Source organism: Ornithodoros turicata, chromosome 9 (genome assembly GCF_037126465.1).
Source record: "Ornithodoros turicata isolate Travis chromosome 9, ASM3712646v1, whole genome shotgun sequence".
Taxonomy (NCBI): domain Eukaryota; kingdom Metazoa; phylum Arthropoda; class Arachnida; order Ixodida; family Argasidae; genus Ornithodoros; species Ornithodoros turicata.
Window position 1 is genome coordinate 40,259,792 of NC_088209.1, and position 23,833 is coordinate 40,283,624.

The 23,833-nt window shown below is 45.5% G+C and overlaps 2 protein-coding genes across 3 annotated transcripts in view; one reads left to right on the top strand and one right to left on the bottom strand.

The window, feature by feature from the left end:
- Positions 1-297: 297 nt before the first annotated feature.
- On the top strand, positions 298-13,428 carry LOC135368940 (caspase-7-like). 2 transcript variants are annotated; one of them, XM_064602509.1, is made up of 7 exons: positions 298-456; positions 10,225-10,339; positions 11,188-11,359; positions 11,703-11,875; positions 12,283-12,397; positions 12,536-12,959; positions 13,154-13,428. In XM_064602509.1, coding segments are annotated over exons 1-7 (1,023 nt in total). In that variant the 5' UTR covers positions 298-433; the 3' UTR covers positions 13,155-13,428. The 2 variants fall into 2 exon arrangements, with proteins under 2 accessions (XP_064458579.1, XP_064458580.1); XM_064602510.1 differs by lacking the exon at positions 298-456 and adding an exon at positions 7,156-7,314.
- A 9,689-nt stretch (positions 13,429-23,117) lies between these two features.
- Positions 23,118-23,833, bottom strand: part of LOC135368945 (uncharacterized) — a 76,725-nt gene continuing 76,009 nt past the window's right edge. The window contains exon 4 of the mRNA XM_064602517.1: positions 23,118-23,307. Within this exon, the coding sequence (XP_064458587.1) occupies positions 23,216-23,307 (92 nt within the window). The 3' untranslated portion in view covers positions 23,118-23,215. The remainder of the gene's footprint in view (positions 23,308-23,833) is intronic.

The window sequence follows — 23,833 nt, forward strand, 5'->3', positions numbered from 1 at the left end:
TCGTCATCACACACGGGCCGCCACAATGTTACGAACTTCTCAGCACATTGTCTTTGTGCTTTTCAAGTGCAGGGCGATGCAGCCTCCTCTAACACTATTAGGCTAGCCGGTACGCCTATCGTTCCTTCCTTCCTTCATTCTTTGTTTCTTTCTTTTTAGCGGTAGAATAAAAGGAATGGAACGGAATGGGGTTGTCGAGCCATTCTAGGAGTGGAAATTGACCACACCTTTCCATTCCGAGGACTTGAAAAGGATGGAATTATCGCGAATTTCAATTTCCTCATTACTGAATTGCAGTGGAACGGATGACACCATGCAACACCGGATGAGACACACGGAACAGCGCAGATAATGCTTACATATAGCAGCCACAGATAAAGGGGCGCAAGGTCCAAATGCCGGTAGCTGCCGGTAAACAGGACAAGCTGCAACCATGCCGGATGAAGATGATAACAGGTGAGACATCTAATCTCACGAACTCTTGAAGCTGCACCATTAATCTTGTGAAGTAAGTTCGACCTTAAGACATAATCAGAACAAATGACCCTCAAGGTTATATATTCGTTACACCAGTTGATGTTCATTGGAAAGCGCCATCTGGGAAGGACAACGGAAAACTATCGATTCCTTCTTCGTTACGCACATATTTTCGTTCCTGTTTTTCGTTGCCGTACTTAGCCCATGGAGCTCCCCTGCGCAGCAGCGCCGGGCTCTTCGTTCCCTTTTTGCTTTCGTGCAAGCTACTGTGGCCTCCACGAAGAGCTCTAACTTCGACCTGTCTGCGCTTCGCGGTCAACATTAATTCATCCTCGCATATTAACCTCTGTGAAGTGGGGTAGGATCCCGTACCTACGACGGGGAACATCCCATGTCATCAGCATGTCCTCCCATTTATTGTTGTTGTTGTTGTTGTTCCGTTACCGTGGTGAAACGGCTCTTATATAGAGTTGCGCGTGAGCGCCACTTTCTGCACCGTGGTTGTTGCCTAAGCGCTGCTTAGAGTACATAACACCCCTGACACATGGCAAATTGAATGCCCTTCCCAGCGAATGACAATCGCACCGAATGCCATTCGTTTGTCTTACATGGAGCTACACGAAGAAACAGAATGTCATCCGCAAACGATGTGAGTGTCGATAATTTAGACACCTGGGCCGAACATATGAAGCATTATACAGGTACATTAGTCATATTTTTTATTTTTTTTTTCGTCGAAACTATTGAAACATTAGATTATTTCATAAAATTGTTACGTTTTGGACGACATTATTTGGCTAAGTATCACAAGCCAAGATAAGTACGAAGCCTATCTGCACCGCACTTGGCAACATGGCGACTGGGAACGAGAGTAGTTCTCCGAAAAACAGTGTTTTTAAGCCTTCCTTCCTTCAAAAGTTAAAGGCAAAAGTTATCAAATTCGTGATAAAATATTGGAGTGTAACTACTTTTCATTAGTTTTCCGTTTCTTCAAGCAGTTTGATACCTCTCCACTGAGAGGGTACGCTGTCGCTGCAAGAGGGAAAAGCGAGTGGGTTCCCCGAACTCATTCGCATGTATTGCCCTTTGAGTTCACCGTGTGATACGAAACGAATGTCGTTCAGTGCGAACGCCATTCGGTGGAAATGACATTCAATTTGCCGTGTGACTTGGGTATGAAACGCGGTCACACAACCAGGACCGGCAAGACGGTGGGGCAGCCGGTGATGGCGCCCGGGGTCCCGGGCGACTTTAGGGGCCCGCGGAACCCAAGACATGTCGCAATCATATAAAGGAATACTTGGGCTGTGTGATCGAGACGTCCAGGAGAGGCCCCGTAATTTCTCTCGCCGGCCCCGCACACGACAATACAAGAAATTTTGCTTACGAGTGAATCGCGCGTATTCAGAAAAAAAATTGTAGAAACGTGTCTGTATGACACGCTGCTCGGCTACACTCCAAGGAAAAAAAAAAGGGAGTAAAGCGGGTAGTAATTGCAGCTTCTACTCCCCTAGACTGCAATTACTCCCCATTTTAGTACCCCGACATTTAGTCCCGACATTTACTCCCCAGGACGGCAAATTGTGACTGAACTTCGCGAATGGTCTCCTAATGCAACAGTCTACGTAGATATGTGCCCTAGGTCAATTTGATGGCAAAAGGCTGTATAACTCAGCAAACGTAGCAATTTTCCAGCCACACAGTAAGAAGAAGAAACAGTTAGCGCTTCCGTTTCTTCGCAAATTGTGCCCTATGTATGGCGCAAGATTTTATATATCACTCGATATATCACGGTTGACGGTTGCTTCAAAATATTTTCATGCATGCACACGAATTATGTACCTGGGACTCTTGCAACAGCGCGTGAAATGCAGTCTCCACTCTGTGACATTCACTTACTTCTGTGCATTACTCCCGAAAGCGACTATTTTTTCTGGCAATACATTTAGTCCCCAAATGTAGTAAAATTACCCCTTTTTTCTTAGAGTGTACATGGACAAGGATATTGTGTGCGAATGAGAGAAAAGCACTTGCGCGCGTGTTGTTAACGGTTCTAAATAATTTTAACGCTACGTACCTATGTACGCTACGTACCTTATATGCTGTGCACACAAACCGCCGTTGATATTGATATTGAGTTGACCGTAATATTGCCGTACAGTAGCGTAGAGATGGTGGGCCAGTCGATGGAAACACATGACGAGAAGACTTAGTGCGAAACGTAACAGACAAAAGGGAGCTCAAAAAGTTCACAGGACAAGCCAAGTCCCGCCTGGACAGCCTTGTGCTTTGTACTTAGACGGGTAGAAATCTGCACCTTAGTAGAATATAGGTAGGGTTCCGCGCTTTCAGTTTTTGTTTTCGGGCGGATTTGTCGTATGTTTTTCGGCCTTTATTTATGTTCGTGTAATTGGCGGTTTTCGCCGATTTTACCGCCGAAACGGATTACCCTGCAGTTATCGGCGTATATGAATCGAAAAAGTAATTTTAAAACTGTGTGTATTTCAGCGGAGCCTTAAAACCAAAGACCAGTACAAAATTAGACCCAGTGAGATATCACAAAAGGAACACTTTATTGCTCCACAGCAAAGTGGTGGTACCTAAATTGTGAAAGCAGAGGTCGTTTAAGCATATTGCAACGGTTAATAGCCCCTACCTTTTCCGCAGACATTCATTTCTATTCGGTGTTAGAGAGAGAGTAGTAGAAAACACACACTTGTTACAAACGTATTGGCGTCCTATACTTGTTCACAAACATGGACGTCATGAGGCGTTCGAATCATAGTAGTCACGAGTTGTCAGTATTGTTCCATTCCGCTATTACAGCGTATGAAGCACCCTAATCATAATCAATAAAATAAAGTGGGGTTGGTGTTGATACGATAATCCTCAACTAGGTAATTTTAATCCATTAACGATAAGAGTGTGCTGTTGAAGTGGTTTTGAACGACAACAGTGATACAGCATTACCTGGACGAAGAAAAGCTTGGGCTTATCTTTGAGGCTTCTACAGGAAGATGCCACGAAATATCCTGTGAGCATATTCATAGTAAACTTTTGGTCGCCTTCGACAAGCATGTCTCCATTCTTGTCAGGCGTTAAGAGCAGACAAACAAAACAGTCTGGCCATGCGTTGTCACGCCATGTAGATGCGGCAAGTTTAACGTAATATTAGCGTTGGACTGTGCCATCTACTGATGTATTGTTGGATACAGGGCAGGTTGGACGTGTTATATGGTAGTGTATTCAAAGTGTACCTTCAGTGAGTATCTTCTGAATCGTTGCTGCTGTTGGACTAGAATGCACGGTGCAGTTGAAACCAAGGTATTGGAAGGCAGGCCTCACATTTCTTGCGTCCTCTGTGCACGAGGAACGTCCAGGTAACGGGGATTTGTTGATACCGGACAGGTGAAGAGCGTTGAACTTGTATACGAGATATCTCATTTATCTATATATCATATGCAAGTTCAACGCTCTTCACCCGTCCGGTATCAACAAATCACAAGGCACCCCAGAAACACTTCACAAATAAAATATGCTTTTCCCTTCTATCTCCATTATCATCAGTTATGTTCTGCATGGCCACTGCTTTCTGCTTTCTTTATTGCATGCCACAACTTTGTATTACAAATACTTAACAAAAGAAAACCTTTGCTCGTTCCGGAATTTTCCCCACGTAACCACTAACCTCCTTATCTTTCGCTATGCTTGCCAATTCTTGCCTGTTGTCCCGTTTCGTCCACGTGTTCGTGAAGCTCCCATCTTTCTGTAACCGGTCTGGAGCCTAGATCACTACGTTCACATAATCCCCTCCACACCCTAACAAAGTGGCCATTCACTTCGGCCGTAGAAGCCTGTACGGACCCTTTCTTCCCTCCGGGCTGTTGACCCACAATTCGCATGAACCTTTAAACACATCACACTCACCCTTTAAATACCATGCCAATGATGAGGACGGTGCCCAGAAGAAGAACAGACTCTGTTCGAAATATCGGCAGCTTCTGTCCTCAGGCAACTCCCTTCCTACTCCAGTGTCAATGTCTGCCTGAAAATAACATGTTTTGTCGCCCTTGTTAGGCCTAGTAACGACAGCAATCACAGGCAAATAGTGAGAAAACGTAACGAATTGCCAAAAATTTGCATTTTATGACATAGTTTTATTTATGTATGGACCTTTGCCCTTTCTCGATTCAATCAAGTGATGTTTTATAGTTAAAATACGCGTAATACAGGCATTCTGTTCCAACTAGCGGTTCTACCGGCCAATCAGTTCTGCTAGCATGCACTTCTGCTTCTGCTACTTCTGCCCTCTGCTATTCTGCGTCTTCCCGACAGGTTCAGGTTCAGATTCAGGTTCACTTAATCCCTTTCGAAACTGGGCAGGTATCTGCCCAAAAGGAGATACCACAAGCGAGGATCTAGACAAATTGTCTAGAAAAAAGAAAGTTCGTGGGGTGTCACTAGTGTCGCTGCACAGTTGCACATACACCGTCACTGTAGTCACTGTAGTCACTGGGATCCTGTTGTCCTCGATTGTCTTGGCCTCGGGATTCGGTGTTGACTTTTTTAGTGTACAATGGTCGAGTTTACTTTCGGTTTCTAATTTTCAGAGAATGTCCGCTGAGGCGCAGTGCCTCAATCGCTGGCCGTGGCTGAGGCATGACTTTTTGTGTTAGGGCTCCTGGATTGTATTTGTGTGGCCTTATCCCATGCTAGTAGGCGTCGTTTTGTTTCATTGATGGTGTCCTTGTCTGCGTTGTCGAATCCGAGGGCGGAGGTAACAGTTTTTGCAGTGGTGGTACATGTAATGCAGGGCATGATCTTAGGACATGTTCGAGATCTTCAATTTCATCGGTGTCGCATAGTGGACGCATTGGGGGGTCCCTCCCAAACAATTCAGACAATCTTTTCCTGGTCAGAAGCAATCCTGTCCGAGCCTGAAACAGGAGTCCACTGGCTCGGTCTCCTTTGTAGAATGGTTCCGGGGCTGGTGGCAATCTTATTTTCCCCTCTCCATCCAGATGGCGCCGTTAAAAGTGGACGCGAAATCCATTATGTTGCTTGGTTGTCAGGGAATATCCTATTCAATCCAATCCAATCCAGTTTCTCGAAAATGTCGGCACCCAGTGAATGCAGATAATTTATAGCTTGGTTAGCCTGGGGAACCAGCTCCGGTGGCGCAGCGGTAACGCGTGCGCTTGGAGACTGGGAGGTCCGCGGTTCGAATCCGCGGGCCGGCTGTGCCGTCTGGGGTTTTTCCTGGGTTTCCCTCAGATGTGTAATAGGCGTATGCCGGCACAGTTCCCCTGAAGTCGGCCCATGGACGCAGCTATCCTCCCCCCGAGCGGATTCCGCTCGGTCTTCCACTTCACCCTTTCCTCTCCACCACCTTTCCCTTCCCGAGAAACATGTCGCCTAATCAGGCAGGCAGACCTCTCGGGTTCCTCCCAACGACACTCCTCCTCGGTTAGCCTGGGATTAATAGCGAACTGTATTTTGCCTCGTGATTGGCCAGAGAGCTCAAAAAGTGGGTGGAGCTCCAGGTATATACAGGGGTCCCATTAATGGCCAGACTCCCTTTGGCATACACGGCACTGGATCTAGGCTAGAAACAGTGAACCTGGACGCACTTTTGCGCTCGTGAGGATTAGCTTCGCACCACTGCTAGAATAGTCATCGTTAGTAAAACTGGAAAACATGACCACATTGATGATTTGGTGTTCGCTGGCGAAGAAGCAACTAACATGCGGGTCACACGGGGTGTCTCAATGATCATAGAACATGCGCGCAGCGCCACCCAGCGAGTAACTTGTCAATCCCACAAGGAGCATTGGATCTAATGCTCCTTCAGAGATTGACATCTTACTCGTTGGTTGGGGCTACACCCGTGTTGAACAAACCTCTACCCGAGTAACGTCATCATGACGTTGGTAGACAGAATGAAACCAAAAGAGATAGGAAGGAGAGATCTGGGTTTCGTGAATGTGCACTCGTTCCCTGCCTACTATTGAAAGAAAAGTAGGATCGAAGGTCGCGTCCCTTTCAGGGGACCATCGCAATCCCCTCAAGAGCATGGTTTTCGAGCGAGACCTTGTTCGCACCATAGCTTCGAGCATAGTTCAACCCTACCAGATCGGTCCCGCTGTTGAACACTACGACGTCATCTGTTCACAAATAGGGAGAGGACTATTACAACTAAATGGGAACCCCCCGCCCCGCTGCGACGTAAGTACAAGCCAATGTGCACAAAGCTATGGTAAAAGGCTGCGTGAATGGTTGTGTAAAACTGCTTCAAAAGCAAGGTAAATGCAGATGAACAGAAAACTGGGAAAAGAACCGGACTAAGGAGACACCAACACGTAAGGGCCCACAGTTGCGGCACCCTTCACAAGAGCAGTCACCAACACCAACGGAACAAATGGCTTTGACGATAGTGAAACTGCAAAAGATAAGTGAAACTCTTAAAAAGTAAAGAAGGATGCCGTTTGCACACTGAGTGTCAAAAAAGGGGACAAACTCGTAAGTGACAGCGTTGTGGTCAAAGGTAAAGATATATGATTATATGCGCCTTTGTAACGGTGAATCACCTCATCCCATAATCATTTATGTTGTTGCTCTGCCACTCAAGCAACTCTACGGTGACGACCGAATGTCGCGTCAGGAACCTTATCTCGCTCCGATAAGGCATTTGCATCTTTGAGCACGTCCTGCCGCAGTTCCAGTGAAGACGTTTACCTCTGTTCTAGCGGCGTAAATACACTTTGTAACTGGTGTACATTTTAAAATGTAGAATTCATTTATCATCTAACGTTGGTACCGTATCATCTAACCGACAAGGTAAGGTATATTGACAACATCTCTCAAAGAGTGCTATGAAGAAGTGCTGTGTTGCCGTCCTACACTTGACAATGGAGGGTTTCATATAGGGAGTTCTTACTTACGTCACATTGTGAAGCGCAAAAGGACGCTCTTCCGCTTCCTAATCCACCAGTGAAGTATGTGTCCTTACACCAACGAATTACACCAATGAATTACGTCCTTTTGCGCTTCACCGAGACCAGCCGCGACAAAATATCTAAACCGAGACCAATTAATTATAGCAAGAAACGACCTGCTTCGGTGGCAAGTTTTTTTTCTTAAATGTGTCCACTGAAGGTCCCAAAAAGGGGTAATACCCATTTGGACGCCGATGGCGCTCTGCTTTAGAAGCTATTTTATTTTACGCAACTCATTCGAATTTTTATTTAAATAATAAGCGCCTCCCACTCATTCACACAGTGCGCCGCTTGTATAGGCGGTGTCGGACAGAGACTTGTAAAAAAGAAAGTTCGTCGATTGGTGCACCTGTTTTTTAGCGTGGAGCTTTAACACAGGTCCCCCAAGGTCGCCATTTTGCCATGCATTTGTTCCTATCCCGATGCGTGCAGTGCCGGAGGCCGCCCTTAGATACCCCATTGTTACCAGACGTTGGCTTGCGTTTGATTGTAGCGCGCTAAAGATCCAGTTGAAGCACAATCCAAGCCAGGCCAAGTCACCGAAGGAGAAATGGACGACTGCGCCTGCGGCGCCTGGTACGACAGGTACGCTATGTGATGCACGCAGCCGTGCACTAGATCCTTCCGATCGCTCAACACGTTTAAAAACGGGACCAAAACGTGAAACACGACACAGAAAGTTGTTATACGCGTTTTATTTGGACATATTAAGACTAGATTCATTCGCAGAAACAACAAAAACATTTTGCCGCTAATCTTAGCGCGCTGAAGTGATCCGAAACGGCAACAGTGGGGTATCTAGTGGCGGCCTTCTTCGTTGCACGCTTTTCCGAGGGGAGTTTGGGGGACCTGCTTTAACAGAAACACCCGGTATATAGTCCCCAGAAGGCTGTCATTGCCCATTTCTTTTTTCTTTTTGAGAGTAACTGTACTCTCCAAAAAGGGAGTGACATATGTGGAAAGAAAAAGGAGCTAAAGTACACCCTTTTTTCAAGAGCGTAGAGAACTAATGTTCTGTCATCGATACCGACAACAACACCAACCGGGATCCTTTCGATCCTCCTCAAACGAAAGGTTTGGACCTTCAATAGACTTATGTAGTTGGATTGCTTGTGTTATGTCACGTTAGTTTGTTTGATTGTCACTTTCTTACTGTTATGTTCGTCAAAATGTTAGTTTCGCACTGCATGATGACTTGAAGTATTTAGGCAGGAGTAGGGCGGAATGGACAATATCACGTGGTTTGTACACTTCGGTTGAACGCATTACTGGGTAAAACGGCGAAACGTTGTCCTTTTGTGAACTGTCACACTGTTCTTCTCACAATTTCCCGCTGGGTGGTGTGTGAAAAGAGGGAGAGAAAGCCAGAGGAAGATTAGAGGTATATATTGTAAGGCAGCAGGCAATCTGTTATTATTGGCAGCGACGTTTCAAAGCTTATGCCTCAGTGCTTCTTCCGAAAGACACCCACACTGCAAACCTTATCTGCGACAAAAAAAAAAACACCAAATATTTTTAATCGTGACTAAAATTACGGCGAAAAGACGCAGGGCGACGACTGGTGGTAAACAAGCTCCTATTCGTCGAACAACAGCAGTGTTACATGTCCAGGCTGTCGTATGAGCTCGCAGTATAAAATTGCATGGCTGCTGCTGCTTTGCAGTGCTTATAAACAATGGATGCACAACTGCTTCATTTGGTCCGAAGAGTCGTACGCCTCGGAAAGACTGGACCCCCGTCCTCTAGACCTAGGGAAGCTCATCGTCGGAGAACGGCCGACGGATCTTAGACAGCGCGCGACAGCTGCTTTAATGTCATTTCTTGTGGACATTGCGGCACCTCTAACTTTTTAGACTTACCGGTTTTCTTTACCTTCCAGTGCTCTGGAGTAGCCCGCCCCCGTGTTTGGTGGGAGCTATATACTACTATCTTCATATTTTTCTTTTTAATTCCAACTCCAGTCGTACGCGAGACAATCCCGTTCTGAGCTAAACACCAACCTGGGCTAAATGCACCTGCAGTGTTTTCTTCCTCTTCATTCTCCCTAACCTAACCCGAGCAACGGGAAATAGCGAGACCACGAGATCGAGACTGAGTAAAGTATACGGTCAGCATGTGTGATAACACGATAAGAACACTTCCAAAACCACCCAAGCAGCACAATGTACTGAAAGTCAAGTGCAATAGGGGTGGACGGGTAGGTGGAAAGCCTTGAACAGGCTTGTCCAACTTAAAGAACATTGATAAGACACACACCGTCCACCCCTATTGCACTTGACTTTCAGTACACTGTGCTGCTTGGGCAATGTTTATTATCGAACACGCTTTTATGCAGTGCGTCACATCCCCATTTTTTTTCTTTATCTTATCACATCGCATCACGCAGTGGTTCTCACCTCATCAGGCAGGCGAGGAAATGGAGACAACTGCATGAAAGCTTGTACACCAATAAAGAGTAGTTTTAATGTATCTATATTTTTGTCTCTAACACCCCCCCCCAAAAAAAAAGAAAAGAAAAAGAAAAAGAACAAAGAAGAAGGAAGAGCATCCCCAAGACATCAGTGACAGTTACAACATGTAGCCTACTTGCGTCATTGTCCACACTGTACTCGCGCCATCTGTTGCTATGTTGCCCTGTATGTTGCCAGCGAAACTACTCCAAAGATGTCTTAACCCACCCAGAGTTCATTCTTGCTTATAAAGATGATGGAGTATCAGTGCTTTCGTCCACCAGTTATGTTTCACAATGCAGCCGTGCCATGGAAACCACAGGGCCTGACAAAGGGGCGGCAGGACACATAGCTGTAAGAGAAACCTACCCTGTGAATACTCCTCAGGGAGGTGTGTGCATCATCATCGATGTTAGAGTGAGTCCACAGACTTTCGATACCCTACTTCTTTACATTCCATTCTTTCGCTGCACAGAACTCGTGACAAAGCTTTTCATCCGAAACATGTGTACAATGCAAGAGCTACAACAAACTAAAAATAATAATATTTTATATCCCGTTAAAAATTACCCTCTCTAAAAGACTACGCGAAATACTAATGCTCATTACGTGCTTCTACAAGTTTTTCAAATAAATAACAGAGCAGGATAGTTTCGGATTCTTCAATGGCGCGTGACGTCTCCGGGAACTCTGACATATCTGTGCCCTAGCAACAGCGTCTTCCCACCTTCGCTCTCCGCCCTACGTTGGAAGACGGCCAGCACCAGTGAAAGCCCAGCAGATGCGCCGTATTCGTGACGTCACACCCTCAGGTTGGCGACTAAAGAGTTCCATTCGGAGAATCGCTATAGACACCCGAAACGGTAAAATACATTTTAAAATATTCCTGGCGGTTTCATGGCAGAAACTTATCTCAACGCACTATACAGGGTGTTCAAAATTAAGCTTTCACTAGCACTTTATAAATAGGCGAACAAAAGAAAACTGGTGCTATTTTTTCTGTTCCTTGAGTAAGAAACAGGTGTTACATAATTAGCAGCACCTGTTTCTTACACAAGTAGCGTAAAGTTATCATCCGGTCTCCTGTCATCGCTGTGTTTGCGTAGCGCTCGTGAAAGCTTAATTTTGAACACCCTGTATTTCTACGACACACACGTACGGTTTGCGAAGACGCGTCAGCGTGACACTTAAACTTGCGATTCCAAGTTCCACGACACAAATTTATGATCGTAACTTATGTATGCTTGTGGTTCCTCCTTTTCCAGAACCCTACACCCGTTACGATACCGGGGTCTCGCAGAGGACAGATAGCCATTGGAAAACGTCGTGACAGCTCACTTGTGGACAAGCTGCAAAAGACATTTGAGCAGTGGGGATTCCAGGTGAAAGTTTATGTTGACCCTGCGACAGAGGAGTTGTTTAAAATCCTGAAAAAAGGTACGTCCGTTGACTTGCCCGTAAATATATGAACTCATGTGTCTTTGTAGGTAGCTGCTAGCCACACATATTTTTTTTATTTCGTGTTAGCGCCGCGAAGCAACTGTGGCTATGAGCGGCGCATAGATGTGGACAGATGGAGAGAGGACAGCAGGAAAGAGTGGGAGACCGAGGGGGGGGGGCGGGGAGTTAGTATACATCTGAGCTCGCTGTGTAGCGACAAGCGCACTCGCCCACCCCTCTGAAGGAGTGAACTCGCCCGCTTCCGACCCGATCGCGTGTTCGGTAAACTTTTGTCGCCCTGTGTATAGAAGTCTCAGGACAGAACGTCTTGTGCTTTCAGAAGCGAAGGACAACTGGGCCATTGTGGCCTGTTGTTTCCTGACATTTGTGCACCCGATGACAGGTGACCTGTGCACCCAGGACGGCTCCGTGAGCAAAAAAGACCTCACGGAAACTTTTGACGGAGCAAATGCTTCCAACCTCTTGGGCAAACCCAAGCTCTTCTTCATCCACGTGAGTATACCACCGACGCTATAGTCAAGGACAGCATAAGTCGTGCTTGCACTTGACCCGGCTCCCACACAAGAATCGCTCCGCGCGCGCGAATGTAGTGCTGCGCAGCCAACTGGGGGACTGGGGAGAGAGAGCGAGAGAGAGGGCACTAGATCGAAAAGCGGAGGCGTTGTGCAAAAGCTCGTAGCCAATCGCAGGAGCCTTACATGGATGAGTGGGCGGTCCCAACTGTAGGACTTGTTGTCACGGACTTATGTTCGGAATATTTCCCTGGACTTCTTACGTCACAAGGCTGCCACGAAAGAGCAGTCTTGGCACGGGTCATGACTATGTATTTGTTTCTTGTACCAGTGTGACCGTGCGTGTTCCTACAGTAATCTGACCATTGTTATACTGTCTGTTGGTAGACGTCGAAGAGAAGCCGAGAAATGAGCGTATGCAGCGGATTCAGTGACACGACGTCGAGAAATACATTGCCGGGCGAGCCTGATTTCTTCATCTGCACCTCGGGACAGCAAACAGGTCAGAACTTTCCTAAAATGACCGTTCGCTAAATGGTGTCTCCAGTAGCCACACTTCGTTCACATGCAGTTACAAAATAAAGTTGTACTCTCGCGTATCGCAGATGCAGTTCAGATTGCATTTGTTTTGGTTTCGCAGAAGGCAAGGAGTCTACCGACGCATTCATTGAACATTTCTGCAAAGTATTCGACAAGTCTGCCAAGACCATGGAACAACAGGACTTTACAGCGTTACTCAAAGAAGTCAACAGGGAACTTATCAATGCTGCAGTCGACACGAGTGATATTCGGTTGCCTTCCCACATATCAAGCCTCACAAGGCAGTTGTACTTCCACAGGGTGTCTGAACAGTCTGGGTCCTCAACGAGAGTTCCAGAGACTGAGGAGACCAAGAAAGAGGCAATCATGCACGGAACCCTGAAAGGAAGCCAGAAAGAACTTTTAGAGATGACTACGCCCGGTCGTTTCATCAGCCAAGCCAAGCCGGCTTGGCTACGTCGGCTGGCAACGTTTTGGAAAATGTGGAAAACACGGCTTGGCTTCAAAACTCCCTACATGTCATGGTAGGAGTTTTAAAAAAATTCATATTATCGTCAAAAGTGCATAGATTTTTTCGGCAAATGGTGTTTATTGCTGCACTATACGCTCTGTCGATTATTCCCCATGCAGAAAACCTCAAATAGGCGAAATGGCGTGATGGTGGCTGTTTAGTGAATATCTTCAGGGCTAATTTGTACCTGTATTATGCTCGAACTAGATCTATCTTCGAGAAGAACGTGGTTTCGTCATGAAGGGCCTCAGCAGGGTCGTCGACACCGGAGCAGCCCTGCTCTTCCTGAAGCAGATATGGAATCCATTTGCAAACGATCAATACGTAAACTATCGATATAATAGATCCGCGTATGTTGGATATACAGTGTCATTGACTTGACGTCGAACATGCGACAACCATGCTCTTTCGATAATCCATGGTATGGTACGAATAAATACGTCTATATTGAGAATTGTTATTGAATAAAATAAGGATTGATAGCGGTGTTATGTTACCACGGGTAGTACTCTGTGAGATTGCCATGTGGAGGACCATGCAGACCTTGCCAACCTTGCAATGCCATGTACCCTCAACGTTCCCTGTCTTTCGCTGTTTTTTTTGGACCAGTGAGTGACTATATATATTTATTGTACATATACGTTTACGTGGCGAATTTCCCCATTCATTATCATTAACTTATTTGTTGTTGTTGTTTAGGGCGCTCTTAGCGGGTAGAGCATGTTTCTTTTGATTTTCGTAATAGCAAGTCGCCATGCTTGCTGCAACAAGGTTACAGTATCACAACTTATACATGAATAGAATAATAAAGCCCACGTATTACATCAAATTCAACGGGGACAGCAATGAACAGCAGGACACAACAAGCCGACTCTCATCTCCATATTTTTTTTTCTTCTACCATGAACAACAAGCGCTAGTAAAGATACTAACAGTGCTTGAATAAAAAATAATAAAATTAATTAGCGAACAGTTGGTAATGAGAATCTGTGATTGGTAGCAAATGATCAGTAAGGTTGACTATCGGGCGTAAGACAAGGCAAAAAGACGAAAAAACAAACAAAAAAGAACATGATGACGTTGCCCTGGCGAAACATAAAAGGGGAGAAATTGAATTCCTTCAGCTTGATATGATTGCTTGCAATGGCAACCTCTCAGGGAAGCTCGCCCCAGTAATAAAATAATGCGAGGACACACACACAAAGAAATGATGAGACGGGGCTGATACTGGCAAGCAGGCTGGGAGCTGCCCCAGTGCCAATCGCAGATAATGAAAGATGATGTTGAAGACGTCAGTTCAGGTGAGCAAAGCATGGTGGACAGGCCGGTTGATGACAGAAACTTCCAAAAAGAGACCTTGGTACATATCAGCGGGACTAGACCAGGGACCCGCAGCACCATGCCGAGGATAAAAGGTGCGGTGGTCCACTGCATCCATCATGTGCTGCAAGACCTCGCGTTCCCGCGGGTATGTAGACGGGGCAACCCATAAGCAGATGGGGTAGGTCAACGTAAAGTCACTGGATTGAGGAAAGTAGCGCATGCCTTCCTTTTCCCGTCATGGCCTTGGAACAACAATGGCGGCCACTGTATGTTGTGGAATGCTACGGCCGCCATTGTTGTTCCAAGGACGCGGCGGCAAAGATCAGAGGATGGCGGTGCTTTCTCAATTTAGTGACTTTAGGTCAGCCCTCTTATGCATATATGTGGTAAAAAGGACTGACGGCCCGCGGCCAAACAGCCGCAGCTCATAACTGCAGGGTAAACGGACCATTCAGCCGCATGTGGTGACGAAAGGACGCGTAGTGTCGCGGAAGGCCAGGCTGAGGCGACAGTGAATGACAGACTAAAGCTGGTAGTTTTGATTTCAGCCAAATGGTTTCTGCCATCGTGCCCTTTACAGAAGCACCACACCTGTGCATGGTCAAGAGCGAAATAATATATCGTCCAATATTCGGCATGCTTCCTTTCTCCTTTGTTACTACAATAATAGTACAGGGAGGCTCTTCCCGGTCATCCAGAATTCGGCGCGGCTTCGGCAGAGGTGTAGAATGTATACAGGGTGTTCAAAATTAAGCTTTCACGAGCGCTACGCAAACACAGCGATGACAGGAAACCGGATGATAACTTCACGCTACTTGTGTAAGAAAGAGGTGCTGGTAATTATGTACCACATGTTTCTTACTCAAGGAACCAAAAAATAGCACCAGTTTTGCTTTTCTTCGCCTATTTATAAAGCACTAGTGAAAGCTTAATTTTGAACACCCTGTATATTCCACGGCTTCGCATATTATGACAGCACAGCAGGGCAGTTGGTTATCAGGCTTATCTTTCCGGCTTGTCCTCATGTTCGAGAACCGGAACACACTATATCCCTGATCAGCAAGATTGCTCACGTGTCCGAATTTAAAAGAAAGTTTATCATCACAAGTTGGTGTGCATCGATGTTGTTGAGATGTTACGAACTTCTCAGCACATTGTCTTTGTGCTTTTCAAGTGCAGGGCGATGCAGCCTCCTCTAACACTATTAGGCTAGCCGGTACGCCTATCGTTCCTTCCTTCATTCTTTGTTTCTTTCTTTTTAGCGGTAGAATAAAAGGAATGGAACGGAATGGGGTTGTCGAGCCATTCTAGGAGTGGGAATTGACCACACCTTTCCATTCCGAGGACTTGAAAAGGATGGAATTATCACGAATCTCAATTCCCTCATTATGGAATTGGAATGCGGAAGGGATGACACCATTTTTTGCTACACCGGATGGGACATATGGAACAGCGCCGATAATGCTTATATATAGCAGCCACAGATAAAGGGGCACAAGGTCCAAATGCCGGTAGCTCTATCACAGGACAAGCTGCAACCATGTCGGATGAAGATGATAACAGGTGAGACATCTAATCTCAAGAACTCTTGAAGCTGCACCATTAATCTTGTGAAGTAAGTTCGACCTTAAGACATAAGCAGAACAAATGACCCTCAAGGTTATATATTCATTACACCAGTGGAACACACGTTGATATTCCTTGGAAAGCGCCATCTGGGAAGGACAACGGAAAACTATCGATTCCTTCTTCGTTACGCAGATATTTTCGTTCCTGTTTTTCGTTACCGTACTTAGCCCATGGAGCTCCCCTGCGCAGCAGCGCCGGGCTCTTCGTTCCCTTTTTGTGCCCCCCGTGCAAGCTACTATGGCCTCCTCGAAGAGCTCTAACTTCGACCTGTCTGCGCTTCGCGGTCAACATTAATTCATCCTCGCATATTAACCTCTGTGAAGTGGGGTAGGGTCCCGTACCTACGACGGGGAACATCCCATGTCATCACCATGTCCTCCCATTTATTGTTGTTGTTGTTGTTCCGTTACCGTGGTGAAACGGCTCTTATATAGAGTTGCGCGTGGACGCCACTTTCTGCACCGTGGTTGTTGCCTAAGCGCTGCTTAGAGTACATAACACCCCTGACACACGGCAAATTGAATGCCCTTCCCAGCGAATGACAATCGCACCGAATGCCATTCGTTTGTCTTACATGGAGCTACACGAAGAAACAGAATGTCATCCGCAAATGATGTCAGTGTCGATAATTAAGACACCAGGGCCGAACATATGAAGCATTATACAGGTACATTAGTGATATATTTTTTTTTTCGTCGAAACTATCGAAACATTAGATTATTTCATAAAATTGTTGCGTTTTGGACGACATTATTTGGCTAAGTATCACAAGCCAAGATAAGTACGAAGCCTATCTGCACCGCCCTTGGCAACGTGGCGACTGGGAACGAGGGTAGTTCTCCGAAAAACAGTGTTTTTAAGCCTTCCTTCCTTCAAAAGTTAAAGGCAAAAGTTATCAAATTCGTGACAAAATATTGGAGTGTGACTTTTCATTAGTTTTCCGTTTCTTCAAGCAGTTTGATACCTCTCTACTGAGAGGGTACGCTGTCGCTGCAAGAGGGAAAAGCGAGTGGGTTCCCCGAACTCATTCGCATGTATTGCCCTTTGAGTTCACCGTGTGATACGAAACGAATGTCGTTCAGTGCGAACGCCATTCGGTGGAAATGACATTCAATTTGCCGTGTGACTTGGGTATGAAACGCGGTCACACAACCAGGACCGGCAAGACGGTGGGGCAGCCGGGGATGGCGCCCGGGGTCCCGGGCGACTTTAGGGGCCCGCGGAACCCAAGACATGTCGCAATCATATAAAGGAATACTTGGGCTGTGTGATCGAGACGTCCAGGAGAGGCCCCGTAATTTCTCTCGCCGGCCCCGCACACGACAATACAAGAAATTTTGCTTACGAGTGAATCGCGCGTATTCAGAAAAAAAATTGTAGAAACGTGTCTGTATGACACGCTGCTCGGCTACACTCCAAGGAAAAAAAAAAGGGAGTAAAGCGGGTAGTAATTGCAGCTTCTACTCCCCTAGACTGCAATTACTCCCCATTTTAGTACCCCGACATTTAGTCCCGACATTTACTCCCCAGGACGGCAAATTGTGACTGAACTTCGCGAATGGTCTCCTGAATGCAACAGTCTACTAAACTATGTGCCCTAGGTCAATTTGATGGCATAAGGCTGTATAACTCAGCAAACGTAGCAATTTTCCCGCCACACAGTAAGAAGAAGAAACAGTTAGCGCTTCCGTTTCTTCGCAAATTGTGCCCTATGTATGGCGCAAGATTTTATATATCACTCGATATATCACGGTTGACGGTTGCTTCAAAATATTTTCATGCATGCACACGAATTATGTACCTGGGACTCTTGCAACAGCGCGTTAAATGCAGTCTCCACCCTGTGACATTCACTTACTTCTGTGCATTTACTCCCGAAAGCGACTATGTTTTCTGGCAATGCATTAAGTCCCCAAATGTAGTAAAATTACTCCTTTTTTCTTAGAGTGTACATGGACAATGATATCGTGTGCGAATGAGACAAAAGCACTTGCACGCGTGTCGTTACCTGTTCTAAATCATTTTAACGCTACCTACCTATGTACGCTACGTACCTTATATGCTGTGCACACAAACCGCCGTTGATATTGATATTGAGTTGACCGTAATATTGCCGTACAGTAGCGTAGAGATGGTGGGCCAGTCGATGGAAACACATGACGAGAAGACTTAGTGCGAAACGTAACAGACAAAAGGGAGCTCAAAAAGTTCACAGGACAAGCCAAGTCCCGCCTGGACAGCCTTGTGCTTTGTACTTAGACGGGTAGAAATCTGCACCTTAGTAGAATATAGGTAGGGTTCCGCGCTTTCAGTTTTTGTTTTCGGGCGGATTTGTCGCATGTTTTTCGGCCTTTATTTATGTTCGTGAAATTGGCGGTTTTCGCCGATTTGTCTGGCGTGTAAACGGATTACCCTGCAGTTATCGGCGTAGATGAATCGAAAAAGTAATTTTAAAACTGTGTGTTTTTCAGCGGAGCCTTAAAACCAAAGACCAATACAAAATTAGACCCAGTGAGATATCACAAAAGGAACACTTTATTGCTCCACAGCAAAGTGGTGGTACCTAAATTGTGAAAGCAGAGGTCGTTTAAGCATATTGCAACGGTTAATAGCCCCTACCTTTTCCGCAGACATTCATTTCTATTCGGTGTTAGAGAGAGAGTAGTAGAAAACACACACTTGTTACAAACGTATTGGCGTCCTATATTTGTTCACAAACATGGACGTCATGAGGCGTTCGAATCATAGTAGTCACGAGTTGTCAGTATTGTTCCATTCCGCTATCACAGCGTATGAAGCACCCTAATCATAATCAATAAAATAAAGTGGGGTTGGTGTTGATACGATAATCCTCAACTAGGTAATTTTAATCCATTAACGATAACAGTGTGCTGTTGAAGTGGTTGGTTTTGAACAACAAGAGTGATACAGCATTACCTGGACGAAGAAAAGCTTGGGCTTATCTTCGAGGCTTCTACAGGAAGATGCCACGAAATATCCTGTGAGCATATTCGTAGTAAACTTTTGGTCGCCTTCGACAAGCATGTCTCCATTCTTGTCAGGCGTTAAGAGCAGACAAACAAAACAGTCTGACCATGCGTTGTCACGCCATGTAGATGCTGCAAGTTTAACGTAATATTAGCATTGGACTGTGCCATCTACTGATGTATTGTTGGACCCGTACGGACCCTTTCTTCCCTCCGGGCTGTTGACCCACAATTCGCATGAACCTTTAAACACATCACACTCACCCTTTAAATACCATGCCAATGATGAGGACGGTGCCCAGAAGAAGAACAGTCTCTGTTCGAAATATCGGCGGCTTCTGTCCTCAGGAAGCTCCCTTCCTACTCTAGTGTCAATGTCTGCCTGAAAATAACATGTTTTGTCGCCCTTGTTAGGCCTAGTAACGAGAGCAATCACAGGCAAATAGTGAGAAAACGCAACGGATTGCCAAAAATTTGCATTTTATGACATATTTTATTCATGTACGCATGTAGATTTGTTGAAAACGGGAGGAGGAGCCTATTTTGTGCCCACGGTACAAAATAGGCTCCTCCTCCCGTTTTCAACAAATCAGGGGCGAGAACGTTGTCATTCGGGATGATGGTTGGCTAGGAGCGTGCTATGTGGTGAAGTTCCTTTTTAAGAGTGTAGTCAGGGCTTCTCCTCCCGTCGACCTTCTTACCTCCCATCGCCCCCAAGGCGACCCGGATTTTTTTACCGTTACGTCCATCATGCCGTTACATCCATACCGTGCCAATACATCCAATGAGCTGTTACATCCATCGTGCCATTACGTCCACCGATGGATGTAACGACACGATGGATGTAACAGCTCGTTGGATGTAATGGCCCCGTACCGAATCCGCCTTGCCCACCATATGCAGGAAATGGCGCCCATACGGGACGTTCAGGCGTGCACGATGTAGAAATATTTCGATACTTCTGGCAGCCGAGGGAGGGATGCTGAATTTTAGTTCTGGGTCTATTCTTCTGAGAAGAGATGACCCACCATCCCCTTGTAGCCATTTGCGTTTGCACATGTCGTCTGTCATGGACCTTAGTAGAAGTTTGATGTCTAGCTCGTCTGCAGTTTCGTTACCGCGGATGCCAATGTGCCCCGGGATCCATTGGAAGGTAACATCATGTCCCAGGTCCGTACATCTCTTCTATTTCGTTATGATCTCCTTCACCGTTGAAGCTGTCCAACTGTTCCCCACGAAAGCCAACATGGCCTCCAGACCAGCTTTTGAGTCGCTGTCCAGTGCGCAGGTTGCGCGTGCGTGGCTATGTATCTCACGGCAAGGTGTATGGGATACGGACCTTTCAGTACAGGACCTCTCGGTACATGGATCTTTCGGTACAAGGACATTTCGGTACACGACCATACCGCTGGAATATAGTATTTGGCTTATTGGTTATGACAACGTGTTTTGTTCTCAATACAGATTTTTTATCAAACATGTATGAGCTACAGACGTCCTGTTTTCACTTCTAACATCTCTGGGACGGCAGATATACTTTGCCAGCTATTGTCACCCAAACGGCATATCTGGGACTCTTATAGATTTTTAATCAAAAATCTGTATAAAAAAAAGACACCCTGTATAAGGAAGGGCATTACAGGGTTCTGAGCGTACGAAAACATCAGTTCGTTGTCCGTTGCGTTGTTCACTGTATATTAAAATTACAATGACCTTTCTTTCTTTCTTTTTCTTTTTTTAACGGCTTTCAACGAAAATACGTTTGCTGAAAAGTCCGGCAACCTCTTCATTTCTTTCTTTACGAACATAACATTTTTGACGACCTACATTAACAACGGGCATCTGGGATGTCTTCTGTGAAATAGAGTAGGACAAAATAAGTCCAATGGCAAAATAAGTAATCATAACAAAATATAATATAATTTAATAATAATAATTTACAAAATATTTAAATGCCCGCCTGCTATACCGGGGGCACTTTTTTCCGGGAGCGTTTTCTCCGGGGTTATTCTTTCCTACGCCCTTTTGGTTGTCACCCGTAAGGCACTGCAGAAAGGCTACTTTGCGATCATTGTAGCATGCAGATACAGGCAATCTTAGGGGAACATCTATACTCCCGTCGCCACATTTACTACCATTCTAGAGCCCTTATGTGTCCTGCAGAGGGAAGCCCATCAAGAGGTCAAAACACGAAAGGCCAACAAATTAAAACGGCCAACAGACGAAGGGCGAAACATCAAAACAGCGACCTATCTGAAGGCCGAAGAGACATTGTTAAATTTTTTCGTACAAGATTTCAACATAATGTCCGTCCAAGCGCGTGTAAACTGTAAACACTCATTTTGAACTAACCATATAAGGAAAACTTAACCTAACCTTAGCCTTGAATTTTGACTTTCCGTTTGTTCGGGGATTCGATTTTTCGGCCTGATGGCTGCCACTCCCTGCAGAGGCAATCACTGGAAATTATACTTTTCGCGGCGACCATCTAAAGACATGTATCGTGCATGGGATGCTTCGAGTATTTCCCTTTCATGACATACTGAAACAACGCATTTCATGATTAATGCATAGTCTAGGTACTCGCAATTTTAGGTACTCGAAAAAAAAAATAGTCACCGTTTTATGACTAAGAAGCTGAAGACCACCTCCCAGCGCTGTGGCCGTGACCGAAATCTCCGTGTACCGAAAGGTCCGCGTACCGAAAGGTTCGTGTACCGAAAGGTCCGTGTACCGAAAGGTCCGTGTACCGAAAGGTCCGTGTACCGAAATGTCCGTACCGAGAGGTCCTGTACCGAAATGACCTGTACCGAAAATTCCTAGACCCAAGGTGTATAGCTACCAGTTCCACTGTCGTGGAAGACGTCCTATGGGATAAGCGCACTATGCCCTCCTTGGAGTGTTGCGGTACCACGTATGCCGCAGCAGATCCGGATTGCATCGATAAGGTTGTCTATATATATTGACCCAGATAAGATGAGGCGAGTGGAGGCAATGCCTTACTCCTACGGGATATTGCCCTCAAATAGCTGCTAACATGGCTGGCCAACTGGCCGGAAGGTGGCATAATTACCTGGTATAAAAAAACTGCGCCATTCATCTTGCAGAGTATTTCGTCCCTAAGACGTAAGTTGTATATATAGAAGAGCCCAAAGTATAGATTCCTTGCAACAGCGAAACGCACGTAAATATTCGTTGGGCGTTGAGTGACCTGCAGATGGACGATACTATTCAAAACGAGTTACTATACTGTTCCAAGTTCTGTTCTGTAACACCAATGAAATGCTACTTAAAAGCAATGATCGCAGTAATGTTAAAACCGACCTTGTGTGCACTTGAAGAGTAAGGTACTTAATCTCTTAAAAAAAGCTAATAAGGTACGGGTGATAGAATGCAGCTGGTGTGTGGGGTCAGCATCAACGTTTGGTGCACGGGGAAGAGAAGTGACTTTGATCAGCGTGGTCCATGAAGGAACAAGAAACGCGACAGTGGATGCATGTCTTAGCAGGAACCTTCCCCTACACTCTTAACTCGGTACCCTTTAGTAAAGGGTAAAAAATCGCAATATTTTACCCTATATTTCAGAAGCTACCAGGTACCCTCTGAACAGTACCTTTTATAAAAGTTACAATGAAACCCACTAATTAGAGGTTACGGCCTTCAATCAAGCACCTGCCCGTAGAGGTTACGGCAACCTGCGGCTTTTTATACAGGATGTTCATTTTTATTCGCAACAGAGTAGCGCTCATTTGGCAGGTGGGTTATGTGAATTTTTGCTAATTAATCGATCCGTAGTTACAAACACATGCGTCAGGAAATGTTTGTAACTACGGATGGGTTAATTTGCGAAAATTAACATAACCCACCTGTAAAATGAGCGCTGGTGTGATGCGAATAAAAACTAACACCCTGTGCGTGGGATATGGACAGACATTTACAGAACACACGAAGGTACCAAAATGAACCAGCAGAAAAGGATATCTTGAACATATGTATATTACAAAAACAGAAGTCTGTCGAGAGGTGACACATTGTGCACAAGTGCGATTCTGATGTGAGGATAAACCATGGTCGCTTTACCATGTATGGTGAAAAAAGCACTATCTTCTAAGTGAGAAGCAATGCATAAAAGTGCGAGGAAGCCAACGAGTCAAAACAACTGACCTATGTTTGCTAAGCTGAACAGACCCAACGAAATGGAGAATTGCAGCACAAAGAAATTTATTCCACATTCGTGTTGCAGAGGCGAGCGCAAATGGCAATACAGTATTACATAAAACGCACACAACCTTGAGGAATATGAGTGTACAGTAACGCAGGAGACACTACATTACTGCGTTAGCAGTGTTGGAGGCGCTCTGGGACGAGTTTGTGAGGTACTGCATTGCGCTGCTGATGGTATGTGAACCTGCATGTGGGATCCTGGGAACAAAAGTTTGGGCAATGAGAGTAACATTTACGGAACCATTCAAATCCGTACAAAGCACAAGGTACAAAGCAGCATAAATGCGGGAAGGCGTTCACTCCGTGATTGAGTCTTAGAATATCGTAAGAATACAACAAGTAGGAAGCTGCGAATTATATATCTCGATGCATATATCCGCAGCTCGCAAAATGCACGCCGGTGTATTGACTTGGCGACCAAGTAAGAGCAGAAAAGTAGCAAGCGTAAGTTGCGTTCATATGCAGGACCGCAAAACGCTTGCCATAATCACAACAAACATGCGCTAAGAGCTCTTGCTATCAAAATAACGCACGTACCTAGCACAAAATGCACAACTTACCCAGTGTATGAAGTGTGTGAATTAGGGCTGTGGTGGTGACGTTCGTTTTCGGTTATATATTCTTTGCAATCTTTGGACTCACTACACTTTCCCCTGAGAACATCGAAAATATCCTTGTTTGCTAGCGACATCTAGCTTTTCCGTTGTTCCTGACGATACTATGA